The 20,521-nt window shown below is 30.4% G+C and overlaps 1 protein-coding gene and 1 long non-coding RNA gene across 5 annotated transcripts in view; one reads left to right on the top strand and one right to left on the bottom strand.

Moving 5' to 3' along the window:
* The window catches only part of LOC136997950 (uncharacterized), a 112,869-nt gene that overhangs the window by 84,167 nt on the left and 8,181 nt on the right, over positions 1-20,521 (bottom strand). The window lies entirely within an intron of this gene.
* Positions 8,318-19,880, top strand: LOC105667880 (organic solute transporter subunit alpha). Of its 3 annotated transcripts, none has more exons than XR_010888489.1 (7): positions 8,318-11,502; positions 13,998-14,193; positions 14,477-14,708; positions 15,352-15,508; positions 15,729-15,869; positions 16,614-16,933; positions 19,445-19,880. XR_010888489.1 is itself a non-coding variant. In XM_012359980.2 (6 exons), the coding sequence occupies exons 1-6, from the start codon at positions 11,412-11,414 to the stop codon at positions 16,796-16,798; spliced, it is 1,002 nt and encodes a 333-aa protein (XP_012215403.1). In that variant the 5' UTR covers positions 8,318-11,411; the 3' UTR covers positions 16,799-17,641. The 3 variants fall into 3 exon arrangements, 1 of the variants encoding a protein (XP_012215403.1); XR_010888490.1 differs by having other exon boundaries at positions 19,395-19,880; XM_012359980.2 differs by lacking the exon at positions 19,445-19,880 and having other exon boundaries at positions 16,614-17,641.

Raw genomic sequence — 20,521 nt, 5'->3', positions numbered from 1 at the left:
AGCACAATTTCCTCTCAAACGTATATATGTATATACATTTCCTCTCCAATTATTTGATTTTTCCATATTCATCTTTTACTCTCGTTATTTTTTTGCACCGATAATTTTCACAAACTAAAAATATTTCGCACTCTTTCATTAATTTTGATAACTAGATATTAATCATAAAATTGTGCAAATAAAGATGATCATAATAACGCATGAAATTTATTGAAATTTATTGAACACGCACTTCATGTCAATAACATAAGCAAAATAAAATAATAAGTAGAAAGAAGAGTAAATTAAACACTCATCTCACTAAACAAACATGAATAGCAATATTTCACTATTATAAGTACGGATTGTTTGCTGCTGCAATATTTCTGCATTATTATTCGTAAATTCTCTCTCACAGATTGCACTTATTCAAGTATTCGCATCGGTTGACATCGAATTTCGCCGTGGCGATCGGAGCGACAATTTCACATAGTAAAACTGTGATCAGCGACGATGACGACAAATTGCGCACAAAGCAACTGACAGACAGTCGCCCGTTAGGGAAACGCTCCGGGAAACAGGGAACGAGAGAGGTGATTTCGCGAGAGAGCAACCGCCGCCGATACTCGTGTCGTGTCGCGTCGACGGGCGTGCTGACAGCCGTGAAAAGACGTCCCTTTATTTCAACGCTTTGTATCCAACTCTCGTCGTCAAGTCGTGAAATATATAGACAACATACGTATTCCACGCAGGGATCACACGGTGAAATAAGAAAAATATTTTTCTCAGCGCCCCAGGATTGGAAGGAAGCACATACTCATAAGCCGACTTTTGTCTGACATCGTATTGTGTAAAATTTTCCACTCACAAAGCAACAATATTCTACGTGATTGTAAAAAAATATTTTGCATTTTTCTTTGTTTTCATACTTTTTTTTTTTAAGTAAACTAATCTAAAATTTAAATTTGACAAGAGAATACAGAGAGATATATGTATACATATCTATATGACAAATTTTGAGCATGAAAAATAAGGCTAAGTTATGTTCCACGGAGAAATGTGAGAAAGAGAAAGGGAAATATAGAAGAACATTCTAAATTATTAAAATAATATTTAACATCAAGAAAAATTAAAATTAGATTAAAATTAAGTCGTACTTTCATAAAATATTTATTAAACTCTTTATCAAGAATATGTCCACAAATTAAAATTGATACTGGCGTTATATATATATATATGTATATATTGTATATACATTGTAATATTTGTCTCTCAATTGTGGTAGAAATTTTTCTACTACGTATTAGTTTCTCTTCTTTGTTTTATTTATCTTGTTTTTCCGTCTCCATAAATCCCGTTTAATCTTGTTATACACAATCATTGCAGAGCCGTGGGCTTTTATGTAATTCGCAATCGCGTTGCATCAGAGAATCGAGTCTAATTGCGATTTACAAATCACAGATAAAATGGGTACTTTATCTACTGCGTAAAGTACAACGATATAATTCTGCGTTACACCAGTACACTGGTCGCTCTCCAGGAAGTATGCAATTACTATTACGCAATAACATTTTCTATAACAAATCTGTGATGAGATAAAATACAATAAAGTAAGATATTTTTTTCTTCGAAAAAGAAGAAGAAAGGGAAAACAATATTTATCATGAGCTCCGCATGCTGCAACACTCTACTTTAACGAAGTTCTACATTTCTGCGTCTATACGGAATATTCATTTAATGTACCTAGTGCAAACGCATACAACGCAATACCCAAAGATAAATATTTGAGAAATAACCATGAGAAGTACCTGGTTAATCCAGGATAAATGCAGGAAAAAATATAGCTCATAGTTTTAACGAACGAGTAATCAAATAATATCAATTAGAATGACATATTTTCAACAAATTTTCAAGATTAGTGTCAAAATAAGAGAGTGTTTTTTGTACGCTATCTAGTACACCGTACTGGCCGTAAACGTGCAAGACACTGTAAAATATGAAGACAAGAATAAAATGCGTAGTTATTTTTCGCAACGTTGTTGAATAACCTCACTTCATCCCGTGTCTCAGTAAAAATGTTTTCATGTTACAGTAAAAACTGTAACACTTTTTTCCTTCATTTTTTAACAGTCTAAGACGTAACGAGTGTAATCATACTTATGGCGAGGCTGAAGATGATGTATCGCGAACGACGCGACGTTGCTATTGTGTGCGACATAAAATGCCCTTAATGAGAGACACTTCTATACTGATTGTGAGTAGAGTCAAATAAATAATTGAATTTATCTTGAAAATAGATAGAAAAATAAGCTTTTCACGATAAAATTATCAATTATCACATTAAATAATTATTTTTATCCCATTTATTTTTGTATAATAATTAATAATTCTAACAGGTGTTACGCAAATATTTATTCGCTTGTCATTCAGTTATTAATAACCGTTAGTAAATATTTGCTGGTCGATTCCTTGGATGTGAAAATGGAAAGACACACTTCCAATGATAAACATCATTTTTAATTCCGGTATTAATTTTATCCTAAACGTAATTATTAGCAAAAAATGATTATTAAAAGAATATTTTTGCCATAATAACAGTAAAATATTGCAAATATCATTAAATATCTGAGCATGATACACATAATGCCGGGGCTCTTCTCATTCTGTATTTTTCATTTGATATACGAGCATCTTCGGAGATTCACTTGTCATGATGAATAATTAATCGCGACGATCATTTACCATTTTTCCTCGGGATTCTTATCGGAGACTAAATAATCATTGGTCAGATTCACAAGGTCGTGTTAGAAGCTTTTATATACCTACTGCGTAAACGATATTCGATAAATCGAGAGATAACGCTCTTTCATTGGACAAGATGAGAAATGTGTCCCCCACGATAAATCGCAATAATTCGTAACTTTTTGTTTATCTTTTTGTAAATTATTGAACGTACTTTATCAAAAAGTGGGTTAATTTAATGTACTTTATTATGATTTAAAATTACGCAGTTCTTAAACTAAATATTTATTATAAAACTTATATATATTTTATAGAATCAGATTTAATTTTTAGGTTTAAAGATAAATCATTGCAATATTAATGAGACAAGTAAATAGACAAAAAATAATATTAAAATAAGTCTAAAATTATAATGAAAATGTTTCCACACTAATAATTAAATAATTAAAATTAAAATGAGTTAAAATATACAAAGTTCGTAATCGTTGTCGATCTTAAAATAAATATTACAATTAAAATTTTTTAATAAAAAAACAATTGTTTGAAATACCAATAATTGAACAATATTAGAGCGCGATTGCCATGGATTACTATATCGTAGTTTGTAAAGGAAAATATTGTTTGTGAGAGGAAAATATTGTAAAATATTACAGTAGAATATTAAACGTGTGATAACGGCCACGAAATTACCTTCTGCTATATCAAAATTCTTTCTTATTTTTCTGCAATTATTATTAATATTCATATAGATGATATTCACATTTTAATAGAAGTATTAGGTTTTATAGAGAAACAATGAGAAAATCTCATGATAAAGAGACAAAAATACAGGCTAAAGCATTTTTTAATACTACTGTATTTCTACATGAAAAGGTTATTAGACTATGACATCAGATTTTTACAGAAAAAGATTTCGAGGAGAGTGAAAAGATTCTGAGCTTCCAAATTGGGAAAATCGAGAAGCTGTCATAATTCCTGCTGAAGTCCCGTTTTATGGTAAACAAGAGAGACATAAGCAGGTTATGATATTCCATAACTCTTCGCGCTTTTTACGAAAAACAGGGGAAATAAATATAATAAGGGAGAAGAAAAATAAATTTCAGATGAACTACATTAGATAAACAACATGGAAAAAAAAATTAAAAAAAAAAATTGATAAATTTATGAAAGATAAATAAAGGACTGATAAACGTTTACAGTTGTATACAAATTCTAGTTATTTCAGGCATAAGCGTAGGCGGAGCAAGCTTCGCGATGCACTTCTTGCAAAAATCGTTCAATACTCCGCGAAATAACGAAATTATTAATAAAGTTAAACTTAGCAGCTTCCTCGATAGGTAGCTACTCTGCAAGCAGCTCGCAAAAGTAATTAGTGTTATATTACAGAGAAAATGAATATCGGCCGCCTCTTTGTAAGCTTATCAGTGCGACGAGACCTTGATATGTCAGTCATTAAAAAGTGTTCAGAAATTCGTGTTCTTTAATAACTTTCCATTTTACGCCGACATTGATCGAATTAAGTCTAATTCGCCAAATACAAAAATCTTATTTAAAAAAGTTGTTTATCAAAAATTTAATAAAAATATTCCTCAAACAAGAAATAGCATTTAAATTAGCATTTTAATTAATAATACATAAATAAACAAAAATAATAAATATATAATTTAAAGAAAATAAAAACAATTATAATTTTTGAAATGTCTTTACTCAATAGTTTGAACGAAACGTTAATTCATGTAAAATTTAAATAGAGAAATCAAAAAACAAATAGTTAAAAGTTTATCACTAATGTAAATTTAACGAGATTCGTTTAGTGAAATATCCTGCATATACAGTATTTTACAACTTTAATACTCGTGGCTACATTGCGGCAGATGGGGCTATCCGTCCTATATAAACCCGCTCTAACCATTGCATCCAGACTGTCCCAATTCTCCGGGCGGAAATCGATAATGATGCCGACAAAATTTATTTGCAAATTCGCACGCTATCAGCACGGTTGCGAAAGTGAACCATTGTCTCGCACCCTGACGAAATTCCGAAGCTGCCAAACTCGAACGACTAAACTCGTGGCGACCATTAACGGACGGAATTTGTCACGCGCGTGTCGGATAATTTCTGATGATTTCACACGGTTTACGATGGAATTTAATGTCATGATTTATGATAAAAATCGATTTGTTGATAAAAAGAAATCAGCAATGTATAAATAATATTTAAAGTAAAATTCTGAGATAAATTTAACAGATAAATTTAAACAAGCAATGATCATCTTTAAAAATATCATATTATTTCTTAATAAAAAAAATAAAAATATATTAAATAATATGTTGTTTAAATCAATATATATTATTTCACGTCATAATATAAGAAAAACATTATTGACAATAATGTTGATGTGTCGCGCTTTTGTCAACGACATCAGAGAGCGGTTGATTCGCGAGCAAGATCAATACGGTTTCAATATTTATCGCCAGTGTAAAGGCCACTTTTATGCACGTCAAGGCTGGTCGTACCTCTATGACCGACTTAATGTCTCGTCACATCTCCGCGTATGCGAAATATTGGCGCGATATTCGCGGTTCAAATTAATTACAATGGAGAAGTTGTCATTAAATACCTTGTTTTAACATTAACAGCGTTGTTTGATACGTATTATATGCGAACTGCGTTATTTGGAAAATTCGTGGAAATTTTAAATAGATGATTCATCAGTTAGAGTCATTCATTGTTTCGACTATTTGGTAAATTAGAAAATATATGAGATATTGTTATATTTAATGAGATTGTTATATTTAATCTAATGTAGAAACGCAAAAAATTAAATAAAACTTTAATTATTTATTAGTTTGTAATATTCGATGTAATATGCAATCTATGAAATTCCAGCATTAAACTATTATAACTTCTTTGTAGCGGAGTGTAATGAATACTTTTTCATTAGATATTCGTAGTAAAATTGAATTAAAATACAAATTTCACATATTTAAAAACGTTATATTACGAAATAAAAAATTTAAAAAATAAAGTATTCAAAAAAAGTAAATTTAAAGAAAAAAAAATTTTTTTATAAAGAAAAGAAAATAAGTCTGTTAATTCTTTTTATTAAATTTTTTATTTTACTGCCTTTTTGAGAAATAGAGAGAGAGAGAGAGAGAGAGAGAGAGAGAAAAAGAGAGAGACTGTTATATTTGTCTCTATTTCTTAATAAAAATAAATTGTTAAAAAATTGAATTAAAGAATCATGTAATAAGATGCAATATCAATTTCGAAAAATATGAGTAAATAATAAAGTACAAATAACCAAGAAATAATAATAAAATAAATACAAGTAAAAAAAGAATAAACAAAAAATATAAATAAATAAGAATTGTATGCATGCGCAGTGTTAGTATTCAAGAATATTTTAGACACTCAATTGGAGCAAACGATTTTGCAGGCATATTACTATTCCAGAGAAAGCCAGGTGACAGAATGCATAATTCCCAAAAGATTAAACGTGACTTGAATTCGGTAGAGTTTCTCCTTACATCTATCCCATATTCTCGCCTCTATAATTCATGTATTTTTGTTTTTATGTGACTATTTTGGTAATATGAGATCGAGATAAATTCACAAAGTCCTCATGCACACAAGAGCTTCTATGTATATCTTAAAAAAAAATCTAATAATGAAAAAAAATATCTGTCATTCTTCTTTTCATAAAAAATTCATTGACATCATACATTCACAATATACAACACATATATTTTATCTTGTCATTTAAAAATCATCACGACATTTTGATCTAAAAATTTTTGTTTAAATACCCTGTTATAAATACGTACATAAGAGGGAAATATTATCACATCACAAATAAATACATATATCATTGTTTTTACTATACCAAAGTAAAGTTTACCTGCATGTCAATATTAATATGAATCAACAAGGTTAATTCTGCGAACGAACCCTTCAACCTTTAAAATGCTCGCGAGCTGCACCGCTAGTAGAGGAAGCAGTCTTGCATGCATGCGCTTAATCTGCACAAAGAATCGACCACCTCCGCTCCTCCCCCCTTTCTCTCCTTCTACACTCCAAGGTCATACAAACCCCGAAGGTTCTCCGTCTCAATAAGAGATTCTTCGAACTCGAGCTTTCAAAATATTCGTCTATCCGATATTTCAGTCAATCACCCGATCGGATTTGTACCCTTCTTTGATATCTGTTGTAATATCACTCGCGCCGTTTGATTGGAACACGACGGTTAGACTGGTTGAAAAAAAAACCGCGTTGGAAAAACTAGTTAAACCGTAGCATCTGCCGCTTTCCCTTCTTATGGAAAACCATTTATCATGCTTCTCCCCGAACGCGCGAGATGAGACATCGTCGATATTGGTTTTTAAAGGCGGCATTCCGTCTCGTCTTCGCCGTCGAACGACGATTGGAAAGCCCAAAAAGAGGAGCGACACGCGGCTAACAAATTAATTGAATTTAAAGAATTCAATTTTTGTGACTGAAAATTGATATTAATATTCTTATTTTCATGTCTTAAATATTTAGACTGACAAATTTCTTCCTCGGCAAAAATAAAAAAATAAACTATACTTAAATCAGCATTCAAATTGAGATATATTAATCTTAGAATTTATACTTATATAAATAATTCTAATTAAACTACATTATAAATCTTATAATTAAATTTTAACTAATAATTCCTATACAATTTAAATATACGTCACGGCTGATTTCAGCTATAGGTAACAGTTTGAGTTCACGAAAAATAAAAATAAGAAAAAAAATATTAACGCTTGAGATATCGCTTCAGATATCGAATCGAAATTATAACATCGAGCCAGTCATCAATCATTTCTCCGATTTTCAATTTTTCTTCGAATCTCGCGCAGCAACGTATCAAAATTTATCATGCTTCCGTGTATTGCAATAACATATTGCAAATATATACATATATAATGCAAATTTTTCAAATCAAACGTTAAAAGTTTTCCATTCGATATTACAAAGTAATATTATAGATAATGCTGTAAGTTGTCAGAGGAAACTGGGTAAGTATGGGCAAGTTCGAGGACTCGATAAATTTTACATCTTTGCTATTTTATTTATTTATTATTTATTAATATTTAAATTTTAAATAAAAACATATTAAAAGTTTGTTCGATAAAATATTTAATAAATTGAGTAAGTATACCATGGTAAAATATTCTACAAATATATTTTTCATTAAAATGTAAAATTATTTTCAATTTTCCAAGAAAATTACTTAAAATATTCAAAATCCCAATTAATTCTCTATATTGCATTAAAAAATTATCAATTTAATATTAAAAAAGATATATACACAAACTTTATACTGAAAAATATTTTTAATTTTTTTAAACTGTAAATTTTTATTTTTTATGATACTGGTAAAAGTACTGGTAAAAAAAATTTTGATATATTGTATAGAAAAAATAGACATCTACGTTATGCTAAGAAAAATCTTATTTTTATTTAAGAAAAATATTTGTAATATTTTTTAAAAGCCTATACATATATGAAAGTACAAGATTATAAAAAAAATTCTAATATAAATTGGATCTCTGAAAAATAAAAATAATTTAAGAACTTTTCCAATGCAATTTCGTTTCTATACATGCATCGACGTTTATGAATCTATAATTGAAAAATTGGTTCGAACAGCACGGTCGGTAATAAGTATCATTCGAAGATACGTAGCGACCAACACTTTCTTTCAGATTGAGTTAAACAAGCAGATATCGTTAACCAGTAAAAGTGGCTAGTAAGAATTACTAACAGTAAGTCACAAAATATCGTGACATAAAGTCAATAAATTTCCAATTGATAATTTAATTAAAAAATATAAATCTTGAAAACTTGTAGTTAATTTCATAAAATAAATTAATTAATTAATCAATTAATTAATCCCATAAATTTATGTATTAAAGTTATTAAGTATAAAATAGAAATGCGTAGAAAGATCAAATTTTCTTCTAAAATTAAGTTATCAAACAAAACAAAATTTCATTAATAACGTATTCGCAATAAGATAAAAAATCAAGCGATGTATGACACGACGACTTGTACCAGCTAGAGCTTGCCAACAATTGTATTCTAACAATAATTTTATTTAAATGTACTCCATCTATTTTTGTGACGCGCATTGCATGCATTGTCAGTGTTATGTATTTGCAGTGAATGTCAAAGTTTGTCTTATTAATATTTTGTTCTATAATTAATATACTCAAACGCTCGGACAAACAAATTTAATCTTATACAATTGCTCACTTTACATTAAAAGTGTGTTGTTAAACAATTGTTAATTTATGCTTTTGATGGTGTATAAAAATATTTAACTTTGCAAATATGCATATTTCTCAAGATCTAACTATTTGCTAACGTGCATTCCTACGCAGCGCGATTAAATTAAGACGATATATTTTGTCTGTTACATATAATTTACAAATTAAAAGCAATAAAAATTAACATCTTAACTAACTTATAATTAGTTTATTGTATTTTATAAAAAATACAAAAAATTTAAGTATAGATTTTCCAGAATTCTAAAAATACTTGACCAAATATTGACCGTTATTAGCCACCTTAAATATTGTAAGCGATTAGCATGAGCTTCGATATTTAAGGTGGCCAAAATGCATTCCAGATGCATTTTATGTAACCAAACCCAAGTAACACAGTTTGGCTATATTTGCTGCGACAGCAAAAATGTAGTTAGTACAACGTTCTGCTAGCCTTAATTACAGCTATTTAACAGCAAATGTTATTTTGCTAAACTTTTAACTGCAAAAGCGCTGTGACAACTAATAAAAAAGTCAAAATGCAGCCACAGTTATTTTAACTGTATTAATAGCTGTAAAGTCGCTGTGACAGCTATCAGAAAAACCAAAACTAGCCGCAGCCATTTTAACTGCATTAATTAGTATGAAGTCGCTGTGACAGCAATAATAAAAGCCAAAATCCAGCTACAGCTATTTTAGCTGTATTAATAGCTATAAAATTGCTGTAGCAACTATCAAAAAAACCAAAATTAGCCGCAGCCATTTTAACTGCATTAATTGGTATGAAGTCGCTGTGACAGCAATAACAAAAGACAAAATTCAGCTACAGCTATTTCAGCTGTATTAATTGATATAAAGTCGCTGTAACAGCAATAACAAAAGCCAAAATTTAACCACAGCTATTTTAGCTGTATGAATAGTTGTAAAAGCATTACGATAACTATAAAGAAAAGTCAAAACCTCAGCCATTTTATTACTTTTGGGATTAAAAAGTGAATAGGTGACAAGTTTTCAAAATGAAAAAAAGACTATTGACCGACTTGCAAAAGTTTAGAAAATTTGGGAAGTTTATTATGCACGTACACCGTAAATTGTTACCACTCATACGCATGGATAAAAGCTAAAATATAGCCAAAATAGCTGTAATCTGGCTGTAATTTGTATGTCACAGCAAAAGCAGAGTAACTTGACTATCAGTTTTATATTAAATTTAGCATGTATCAGCGATAGTCAAGCGGACCTATGCGTTCATTTATACGGCTTTAATATTAATACTTAAAGATCTATGTGTAGTTCTGTAATCAGTCTCTTATGAATTTACGTCCGCGCTTGTATACTTATAATATACTTTATAAATTGTAATAATTTGTAATGATTAATTAATCTTTAAATTTGATCTAAGTTTAGTGAGGCGAATGTTCCGGGATGTCATAGGTTCAATACCAGTTGAAGTAAAAATTAAAAAGAAATTTTTTTTTCAATATTTTTACGTAATTTTACTGCCAATGCTGTAATGTGGCTACGCCAACTTTTTTACGGCAAAACAATTGTGCAGCCAAATGGCTACGATATAGTTTTTAAAGCCTAAAAATGTCTTATTTTTGCTGCTACAATTTTGTCAAAACATTACAATGACGTTGTGGCAGTAGCTGTGCTAGACAAAAATGCTGCGGTTTAAGTTGCGACAACGTTATCGCAGACGTTTTAAAGTTTCATGTGTTATTTGGGAAGCCTGTTTTACATTTATCAGTTAAACCGGCATAAAATCAACTCACATTAGCATACTAACATAGATCAAGGTTGTGATATGCAAAACAAAAACACATAGTAAAAAAATGATAATTTTAAGTAAAGTGTATAAGAAATCTACATAACAAAGAATATATTTGTTGAGTATAATAATATTAATTGCCAATTAACTTGTATTTTACTATTTTTTGTTCATAAAAAAATTCTTCTCAGTCTTGAGATAGTCATTCGCAAAATTAATCTAGAAAATTTGCAAAATCTTCAGTGTGTCAAAATCTGTGGTTAGAATAAAAGAAAGTTCGCGGAAAAGAAATACAAAGATGCCGTTTATACCTCTCCCTCATCACAATTATTCCCTCTCTTGTCTTCATATTTTTTGTAGGTGATAATTCATTACAACATCGCGATTCAGCGCCGGTAAGGTAAAAGTGGGGGGGACTCACTCTCACTGCACTCGACCGTTTCTCTCTCTCTCTCTCTCTCTCTCGCCAATTCGTTCGTAAGATTACTCGCGGGAGCGTACCTTTCGTATTTGTCAAACTCGCGAGTGGCAAAGCCGAGAGTACACAGCCGAGTGTTGTGTATGACGGTAGTGAACTTTACGAACATTTTCTGTCGTCAGATTTAACGGGAAAATTCACAACCATGGACAACAACGTGAAAAACTACGTTAATTTTCAAGCGGAAGTTACCTGTGACCTGGACTATGTACCTTCCGCTATTCAGCTCGTAGAAAGTAAGTCTTGACAAACAAACCCAGAAATCGACGCGTAATGATTCAGTGAAAGTCTAGATGTTATTAAAATTAAAACTCTCTTTTGAAAGAAAAAGTATAAAATATAAGATTATTAAGCAAGAAATAAATAAGATTCGCAAAATAGGGCAATAAAATGATTTTCTACTTACAAAAATAATTCAATAATAATTATAACATAGCAATCATTTTTACTAGTAATTTTTAGTAATAAATTTCGTGATTATTAAAATATTAATTTGCAAGAACGACTTTACTGTCATTTTAATACTTTTATGAAATGTGTGATACGTGTATGAATTTTATTGTCAAACGGCTATTGGTTGACCCAATTTTCTCGATGACCTTGATTACTAACCCACTTAACGCCAATCCTTTATCACGAAACTATCGATTGCAATTCAGCAACGAATTAAATTGCTCGACCCGAGCTTGCCCGGGATACTGTTACGAAGAACTATAGTAGAAAGTGAGTTACGTGTCTAGCAAGGGTTCCAAGTTTGATGCAAACGAAAATCGCGTAATAAAAATATCAGTGCATTAAACTAAAAATTTAAAATTTGTGATATTTTTATCTTTTGATACCGCTGCAAATAAAATGCGCAAGATTGGCATAAGAAATATTCATATGAGCATTGCACAAAAAGTAACTAAATATAACTAAATGTAACTAAAATAAAAAAAAAGACAATTATACAATACCGTTACAAAAATATTTTTTTGAAGAGAATAATAAAAATATTATTAAATAATCTTTATTAAAAGAAAAACTTCTTGAGATCACGACAAAAAGTAAATAGTTAGCAAAATATGCGTCGAATTCTTTTGAGATTGCAGATAAAATATAACAGTATTACAAAATATACTGCATGATCATTCTTTTTTATATTGAACGTAAGACTATGCGCGCTTGCATCGAGCAACGTAAGTGCATTGGTGAAAGTTGCGCTCAAGTTCGCATTATACCGAACCTTATATGTATGTGCGCGATATACATGCGAACTGAACATGCTCGAAGATCTTGGAAATATACTCGAAGGCCGTAACGTATGCAAATAATAATCTTTATTAATTCGTACATCTATAATATATTTGTCATGTATTTTTATATTATTCTACATATTTTACGCAATTGAAAAATGCGCTTTACATTTACGTTTCTTTGAATCTATAAACATTTGAGAAATTTGGTTATATTATAACCAATGTTATAATATTTGTATTTTTATGTTATTCTACATATTTTGGTTATATTATAACCAAATTTCTCAAATGTTTATAGATTCAAAGGAACGTAAATGTAAAGCGCATTTTTCAATTGCGTAAAATATATAGAATAACATAAAAATACATTATGACAAACAAAAATTATTACAGACATCTACAGATTCTTTTATCTGGCATTTTCACACCATACTGACATCACACATTTCATAAAATGTATTGCTCACGTCGTAGCCGGCAAGTTTTATAGCAAGTGCATTCCTCGTATATTTCTTACAAAAATAAGCTATTGATAATAAATTAAACAAAGAATTTTTGCAGACTATGCCAATGTTTGTTAAATAACTATATAATTGGCAAACAATAGTTTCTATTTAATTAGTTAAGTTTGTTAAGCGAGAAGATAAAAAGTAACTGCTAACTTTTGATAAGCGATTTACGATTCCATCATGGTACTACGATTTTAACATGTAATATAAGTTAATATAATCCTTTATTTATATAATCCTATATTTATAAATAATAATTAGATTCAATTTTTAATTTACAATATACAACATATATAATCTTTCATTCCTGTACAAAGCATTGTATGAAAATGACGTTCAGCTATTTTTAATCAATTTCTTTTCATTGTCTTTAGAGTACCACTTCTTGGTTATTAATCGTACAGAAAATTCTTAGAAAATACTTACGCGATAACATTATTTAAAGAGATTAGCAATTAATGATATTTTTGTCGGAAGTGATTGCGATAAGCTTGTTACGTTGGAAGAAATTTAAAATCTGCCTTTTGTTTTTTATCATTATTACTCGTGGCGTGATAAGATATAATAATAAATATCAACAGAATGAGATAATAGCTTACAGGAAATTTACGTAATAATTTGATTTACGTTTCCCATACATATTACTGACAAGATATTTTGTTTCTGTTAAAAAATTCTAAAAAATTCTAAAAAATTCTTCTAAAAAATTTAAATAAAAATATGTATTACTATATTTAACATATTAATATTATATTTAATATTTATATAAATTGTACTATAAGAATGTCTATAATAATTTTTAACTGTTATAGTGTATTTCTGTATTTTATGTTTTAAATTAGAAACAATGACTAAAAAATGATTATTTTAAGAATAAATTTAAACAAAAAAGCAGAATTAAATTGTCAAATACTCATATATAAAATAGATGATGATTGTTGTTTGTTGGTCTTTTTTATTATTAGTCGTCTTTTCTTTTTGCAGGTTTAAATACATTCGGAATCGGATTGCTAAGTGTTGGATCAATATTTTCAATCCTCACAATATACTTTGCAGTAGATGCCTGTCACAATATTATTTCCCAAAAAGATTCGAAATTCTACAAAACAAACGCAATCATGATTTTGTCGGTGTATCCAATCGCGAGTGTTTGCAGTCTTACAGCTATTGCAATACCAAGGTAAAAAGCAAAGGTCTATTGCAGCTATCTGACGGTATCGAAATAACAGGAGAAATCTGTCGGTTTCACCTGCCGGCTAAGTGTAAAATAAAAACACATGTACAGAAAGACTTTCTGTCTTTCATTTCATACACTTAAAGCTCATTTTAGACATAATCGTACAAATCTCATGTTTACGTAATGATTTCAATTTATAATTCCACCATTATCTCCGAATTCCTATCACACTGACACGTGTCTCGTTAAGTACCACATAAATAACGTTCGCTCAATTTTTCGACAGAGGCCAGCTACTATCGGAGGCGGTAACTCAAATTTTTCTAACAATCTCTCTTTATCGGCTGTATCTGCTCTTGCTGGACGTCGGTCGCCGAAAGATCAGCGAGACGCCGGCACTGATGCTACGAGTCGGGCCTTGTTGCTGCTGGCCCTGTCTGCCCTTTCCGAACCTCCAAATGACCGACACCAATTTGTCTTGGCTAGGAATCCTGGCCTTACAGTTTCCTATCGTCCAGGTAAAAAATCTCTCCCCGCCTCCTTTTCCCTGTTCCGTTCCTTTTCACGCTTCAATTAACGCTCCTCTCACACTAAATAATGATTATAATTGGCTCTCAAGCTGATTAAAATTTAAAAGAACTAATATTGTTGATCACCTTACATTAAATTAAATTTTCATAATGCAGAAAATATAATGTGTAATTAAAATGTCTAAAAAAATCTTGTATAATACAGTCACGATCGCGTTAATTATTATTAAGATAAAATGCGTGTTACACATTAATTTTAAGCCTTTGCTCGTAAGTATCTTCCACATAATTAAAGAGAAGAGAATTTCTGATATACAGAGCAGTCCACTCAATTAAAACATTTCTCAATTAATACTATGTAAATATTTACATAATTTATTTGTTGAAGAAATAAGAAACCTGGAAAATATACTCATTATGCTAAAATTAACAGATCATTCTGAAGAATAAAATTTCTGATGATAAATATTAAATATTAAAAATATTTATGTATTAATATTTTTAAAATAATTTTAATATATAATCTTAATTTATATATATATAATATATTTTATTTAAAATATTTTAACTAAATATTCTGATATATCGTAACTCTTAAAAATTTGAATCTAAATGCTCATATATATTTCAGAGTTTTCTCTACCTCATATTCCTCTTTATGGCGGCTGAGGAGCCGATACTTGCTACACAATACAGCGTATACCTTCAGCCGATCATGGTAATTAGCATACTTTTGGGAATCTACAGTCTAACTGTTGCCACAAAGACTCTACATGCAGTAGCTCCAGGTAATAAATACGTGTATTTATTCAAGGATCTTGTCATTTACACAATAAGTCAAATAAGTCATACCGAGTTTAAGAAACTTACTTATTAATTACAATTTGTGCGTTAGAAAAAAAATTTTCAAAATCGGATCTAGCACACATTTATCACCGAAAACCTGATTTTCCTAAACTGTGACATTAAAAAGATAAAAACTTTTAATTGATATTTTTTTTATTTCAGAGGCTAAATTGCATTATAAGACCTTGGTGTCACAATTAGTGCTACTATTCTCCAAACTACAGTTGGGTATCATCAAAGGTCTACCTGCCACAGGCTTGTTTCCGTGCAATCCTCCCCTCAACCCAGCAATTTATGCTAATGGTAACATATATGCTGTCATTTTAATATTTTAATGTTTTATATTGCTCTGCGTAACAGAGACAATTAAAATATAAATAATTTCATATTCTTCCGAGGATAAATAAATTGTTGCTTATCTGCACTGATTATATTTTGTACACCGCGTTTATCATTTAATTTAGTGTGGTGTCATATTCCGACAAGGACTGATAAAAAAGCAACCGTACGGATAATTTCACGGTTCGTCTTCAGACAACATGATAAGATTGTTCATCCGAATTTAGAATACGTTTCTCCTTTTCATTCCAACCTCGACCCACAACCGAATGTAACAAAGAAACTCGTTTCACAGAAGAAAGAGATGTCACGCAGCATCCGCGAGCGTCATAAAAATTCATCCGTTACACACACGTGTCGTGAATTAATTTTCTCTGCTCCCGAAGCAAACCGTGAGGCGGGATATCACTTTATGTGACAAAAAAAATCCTTTGTACTATTTTTCTTTGTCACATGTATATCTTATATATTTTTTAAATATTTTTAATTAATACGCATATCAGTTTTAATTGAAAAATATATTTTCAAATTGTTTCAAATTAATTTTTTATGTACATTTAAATATAAATTAAGATAATACAATACTCTCTACATATAAATATAGAAATATACATTTCAATTGATAATAAATTAATCAGAAATAAAGTTTTAATCATGACGTGACTAATAAACGCGATAGATAAAAGTTTTATTTCATGATGTTTTCAGTGACGTACAACGCGTTAATGCTAGTGGAGATGCTGCTACTTTGCTACGCCGCGAGACACGTGTATTACGTCGACCTAGAGAAAAATCAAGAAACGGATACGACAGATCGAGTGGCGCGGATATCGGGTCAGGCAGTAGACCCGCCGAACAACGACAGCAATAAGCAGTTTTCAGCTACAGTGTGAAATTTCGAATTGACGACTCATTGGAGTATTATCAATTATTTTGTGAAGAAACTATCATCACACAGTGACGAATTCGTATTTCCTGAATCGTGTGAGGGACGCCTGACATCTTAAACGGGAAATACATTGATCGATGTGAGTGAAATAAGATTGCGTGGAGGATATATATTGGTGTCGAGATACTTCATCCTTCGGTTTTTTTAAATCTCCTCTATATCACAGATATTTCTCTAGAAATATCATATAAATTATGACTTATGCAATATGCTTGAAAGTGCGACATATATCTTTCGATTCCAAAGAGAGTCCAAAAATATTAATTTATGCTATAAGGTGCTAAACAGAACAAGATTTGTAACGATAAAAGAGAAAGAAAACGTTGCAGCTCAACTTAAAGTTACAAGTTTTATTACTTAAAACGATATTAAAAAAAATGATTTAAGACTGACTTCGAAAATTTCGATTTTTTAGTAGGCGTTCTCGTAACTTTGTGACGTGTTATCAATTTCTATCTTTTGCCTTTCACTGTCTATTTTTCATGTTTTTAATTATTATTGCACATTGACAATGATTCTTGTAATCATTCATTATGCACTTTTTATGTTTTTACTATTCTTTATTTTTCAATGTTTATTTTTTTAATCATTATTGTACGCGCTTTAATTTAATTTTTAGAACACATGTTTAGCAAAGCATTATGTAAAAATATTACAAAATGTTAATGTAGCAGGACATATAGAATCTAAATTCTATTTTTAAATGTAGTTCCTTATGAATAATGTTTGTTAGAAAATGTGACAATGTATACTAAACGTACGAGTAAACGTATGTAACTCGTATGCATGTAATTGAGGATCTTTTATCTTAAGACTTTTTATTAGTATAAGATTAAAATAAAATTTTTTAATATAAATATAAAACTTATTTCCGAAAATGTTAAAATTAAATTCAATTTTTTTTCAATTTTTTATAGCATAAAAAATAAAAATGTGGTTTAGCAAACTTAATAATGCACAGACTTAAATGTACACGTAAAGTTATTCGCTTTTACTACAAATATTTTAATCCTCATTGAATGTATACGTAAAGGATTTGAAGCTAAAAAATAAACGTCGATCGTGGGGGATATCATTGGCGACGAAACACACAACAGGACAGAATTGTTAGGTTACAAAGACAAGCCGCTCTTCGTGGTTTTCATCCCTTTTACACCATCATTCTTCTACGTCCACTCTCTACGACAGGACAGACGATTACATCTCGCGTTCGAGCAAAGAAAAAAAATTGAACAAGAAATGTTACGGGGTACCATATGCTCCCTCATTTTTCGGGTGATTTCAGAGGACCGCTCACTGCCTACCTGCGACCTGATGCCCACCGAAACTATAAAACACACTTCTCTATCGCTCCCCCTGCCATCCTCCTGTCCCTTCCTTCCTGAGATGCAACTCGTCGCCCGAGACTCGATCCTCGACCCTCTTCACAGAACGTGATCGTGATCGAGCTTTACAGCCGTAATAGATTTAACAGTTTCTTTGGAGGATTAGCTTAAGAGGAAAAAAGAAAGAAGGCAGAAAAAAGGGGGATGATATTTGCCAAAATTGAATGGATTTTTTTTCTTTTCTTGTTTCCGCATGAATAAATCAGATACTTCTCGGTTTAATTTTGTCGGATTGAAAAGCGATCATTTTTTCAGATTCATACTGCATTTTCGCTAATTATCCATGTGATTATTATTAGTATCAATAATACTCTGATAATCTTTATTGTGTTCTAGAATAACTGCCATAATTCTTACAAGAATAAACCTTTCAGAACAATTAGATGACGATATTAATAAAAAAATTTCTCTTAATTTTTATTCATTTTATTCATTTTTTCTTAAAAAAAGTATGATAAGAAGCAAAATAAGAACAAACAAGTTCTTAAAATTAATATGTTTATTTCAATACTTTATTGACACGTAAGAAAAATATAACAATATCTAATGAGCAGAAAATAAAGAAAAGTATGTTTTCATGTATTGATATCTTATCGGTGTAAATTTATCGTTTTTGAAAGAGACTTGCATACCGTGGTCAGCCGGTTGAAAAATCACCGCATCGTAATTCCCAAATTGTCGATCAGTAATCAGCTACGGTGGGACTAATTAAGGTGCGACCCGTGTCTCAAATGGGGCGTCTAAATTGTTTTCTACGCCGTTCATCTCGTTCCCTGACTAGATAACCTTGAGAAAGACAAGAGGCAAAAGGAGAAACTGAACGTTATTTCGCGAACTAATGAGAGCCGGCCTTAGCAGATTTTAACATAATCATCCTTATGATTTATAATAGAAGATCGTTTTTTCCCATACGCATTCTTCTCGCGATGCATCGCGTCATTTCTATCTCTTCTGAGCTCATTAAAGCATATATAGAAGTTTACATATATGAAGATTTATAACATGCGTATAGAATATCTATTAAAAAAACAAAATTAATCTTTTCATTAAATTCGCGTAAAAATTTTGAAAAGTTTTTTAAAGTTATGTATTTAAAGCATTTTTTAATTATTCGATTTAGAATTTTCTCAATGAAATTATTATATTATGTTACAGATATTTTATACAGGGAATATCTGTTAGAAAACGTAAAATTGCTCTCATAGGATTTTCAAATTCTTCAGAAGAAGGAAGAACCGACCCACCCCAGCCATCTGTTGCACGCGCGCGCGCAAGAAATCGGGAAACACTTTTCAAGATCGACATATGGCACGCGGGCGCAAACAGATTTATCTTCAAAGAGAAAATTTTGCTGCCGAAAAATTGAAGGGACGAGAGGAGAAGGAGCATCTTCTATTTTATGAAGAGGCCGGTTTAGAAAAAAACAAAAAAAGCAACGTAAAAATAAAGAAGATAAGATGATTGAGTTCCTGAAATTGACTGCATAACACTAATCCGTTGAATTCTTTTAAAATTTAGATTGCGTTGTTACAAACATATTATTTTCATACATTATTTTATTATTATTATATCTATATATAATATAAAACAACTATAAGATTAAATTTCCATATAAAATAAAGAAACAATCATAAAATCAAATGTTGTTTAAAATCCATATGTCACATCAGAATTCAAAGAATTATAAGTGATTATTTCATTTAAATTTAATAAAAAAAAATAGCGGCATATGAACATCCGACATTCGATACCATATTTTAATGTACTATATTAATGTATGTATATATAATTCTACCTACACGTGTGTTTTATGTTTCCAACGAAAATAGATTTTACAACCGTTGATCAAGATTTATAGTACCAATCAATAGCGGTCATATAACACTGCATTGACGCAATCGAATACTATTGCAACAGATGCAATGGTATTCGAGCAATGTTGCGTCAATAAATATTTATATATTTGTAGCCACTAGTCGTGCGCAAAAATATTCTAATTAGGAAAGCAATTAATATTTAACGTTACGCGTTCGCACATGTTTACTCAACATTATAAAGTTTATTAGCATCATAAATCTATGATATTTCATTCGAGAAATTGCAACAAGGTTTCTCGCAAGCGCCAGACTGTCGCGTGTTTTGGAATATGTAAATTAAGGTAAACGTTGCCGAAGCGTTTCAGAGAGAGAGAGAGAGAGAGAGAGAGAGAGAGAGAGAGAGAGAGAGAGAGAGAGAGAGAGAGAGAGAGAGAGAGGAGATTCGTGCACAGGGAGTTGCATCTC

Source organism: Linepithema humile, chromosome 2, assembly GCF_040581485.1.
Source record: "Linepithema humile isolate Giens D197 chromosome 2, Lhum_UNIL_v1.0, whole genome shotgun sequence".
NCBI classification, from domain to species: Eukaryota; Metazoa; Arthropoda; class Insecta; order Hymenoptera; family Formicidae; genus Linepithema; species Linepithema humile.
Note: the sequence above shows the minus strand (reverse complement) of the source record. Positions and strands in the feature narration are given on the sequence as shown.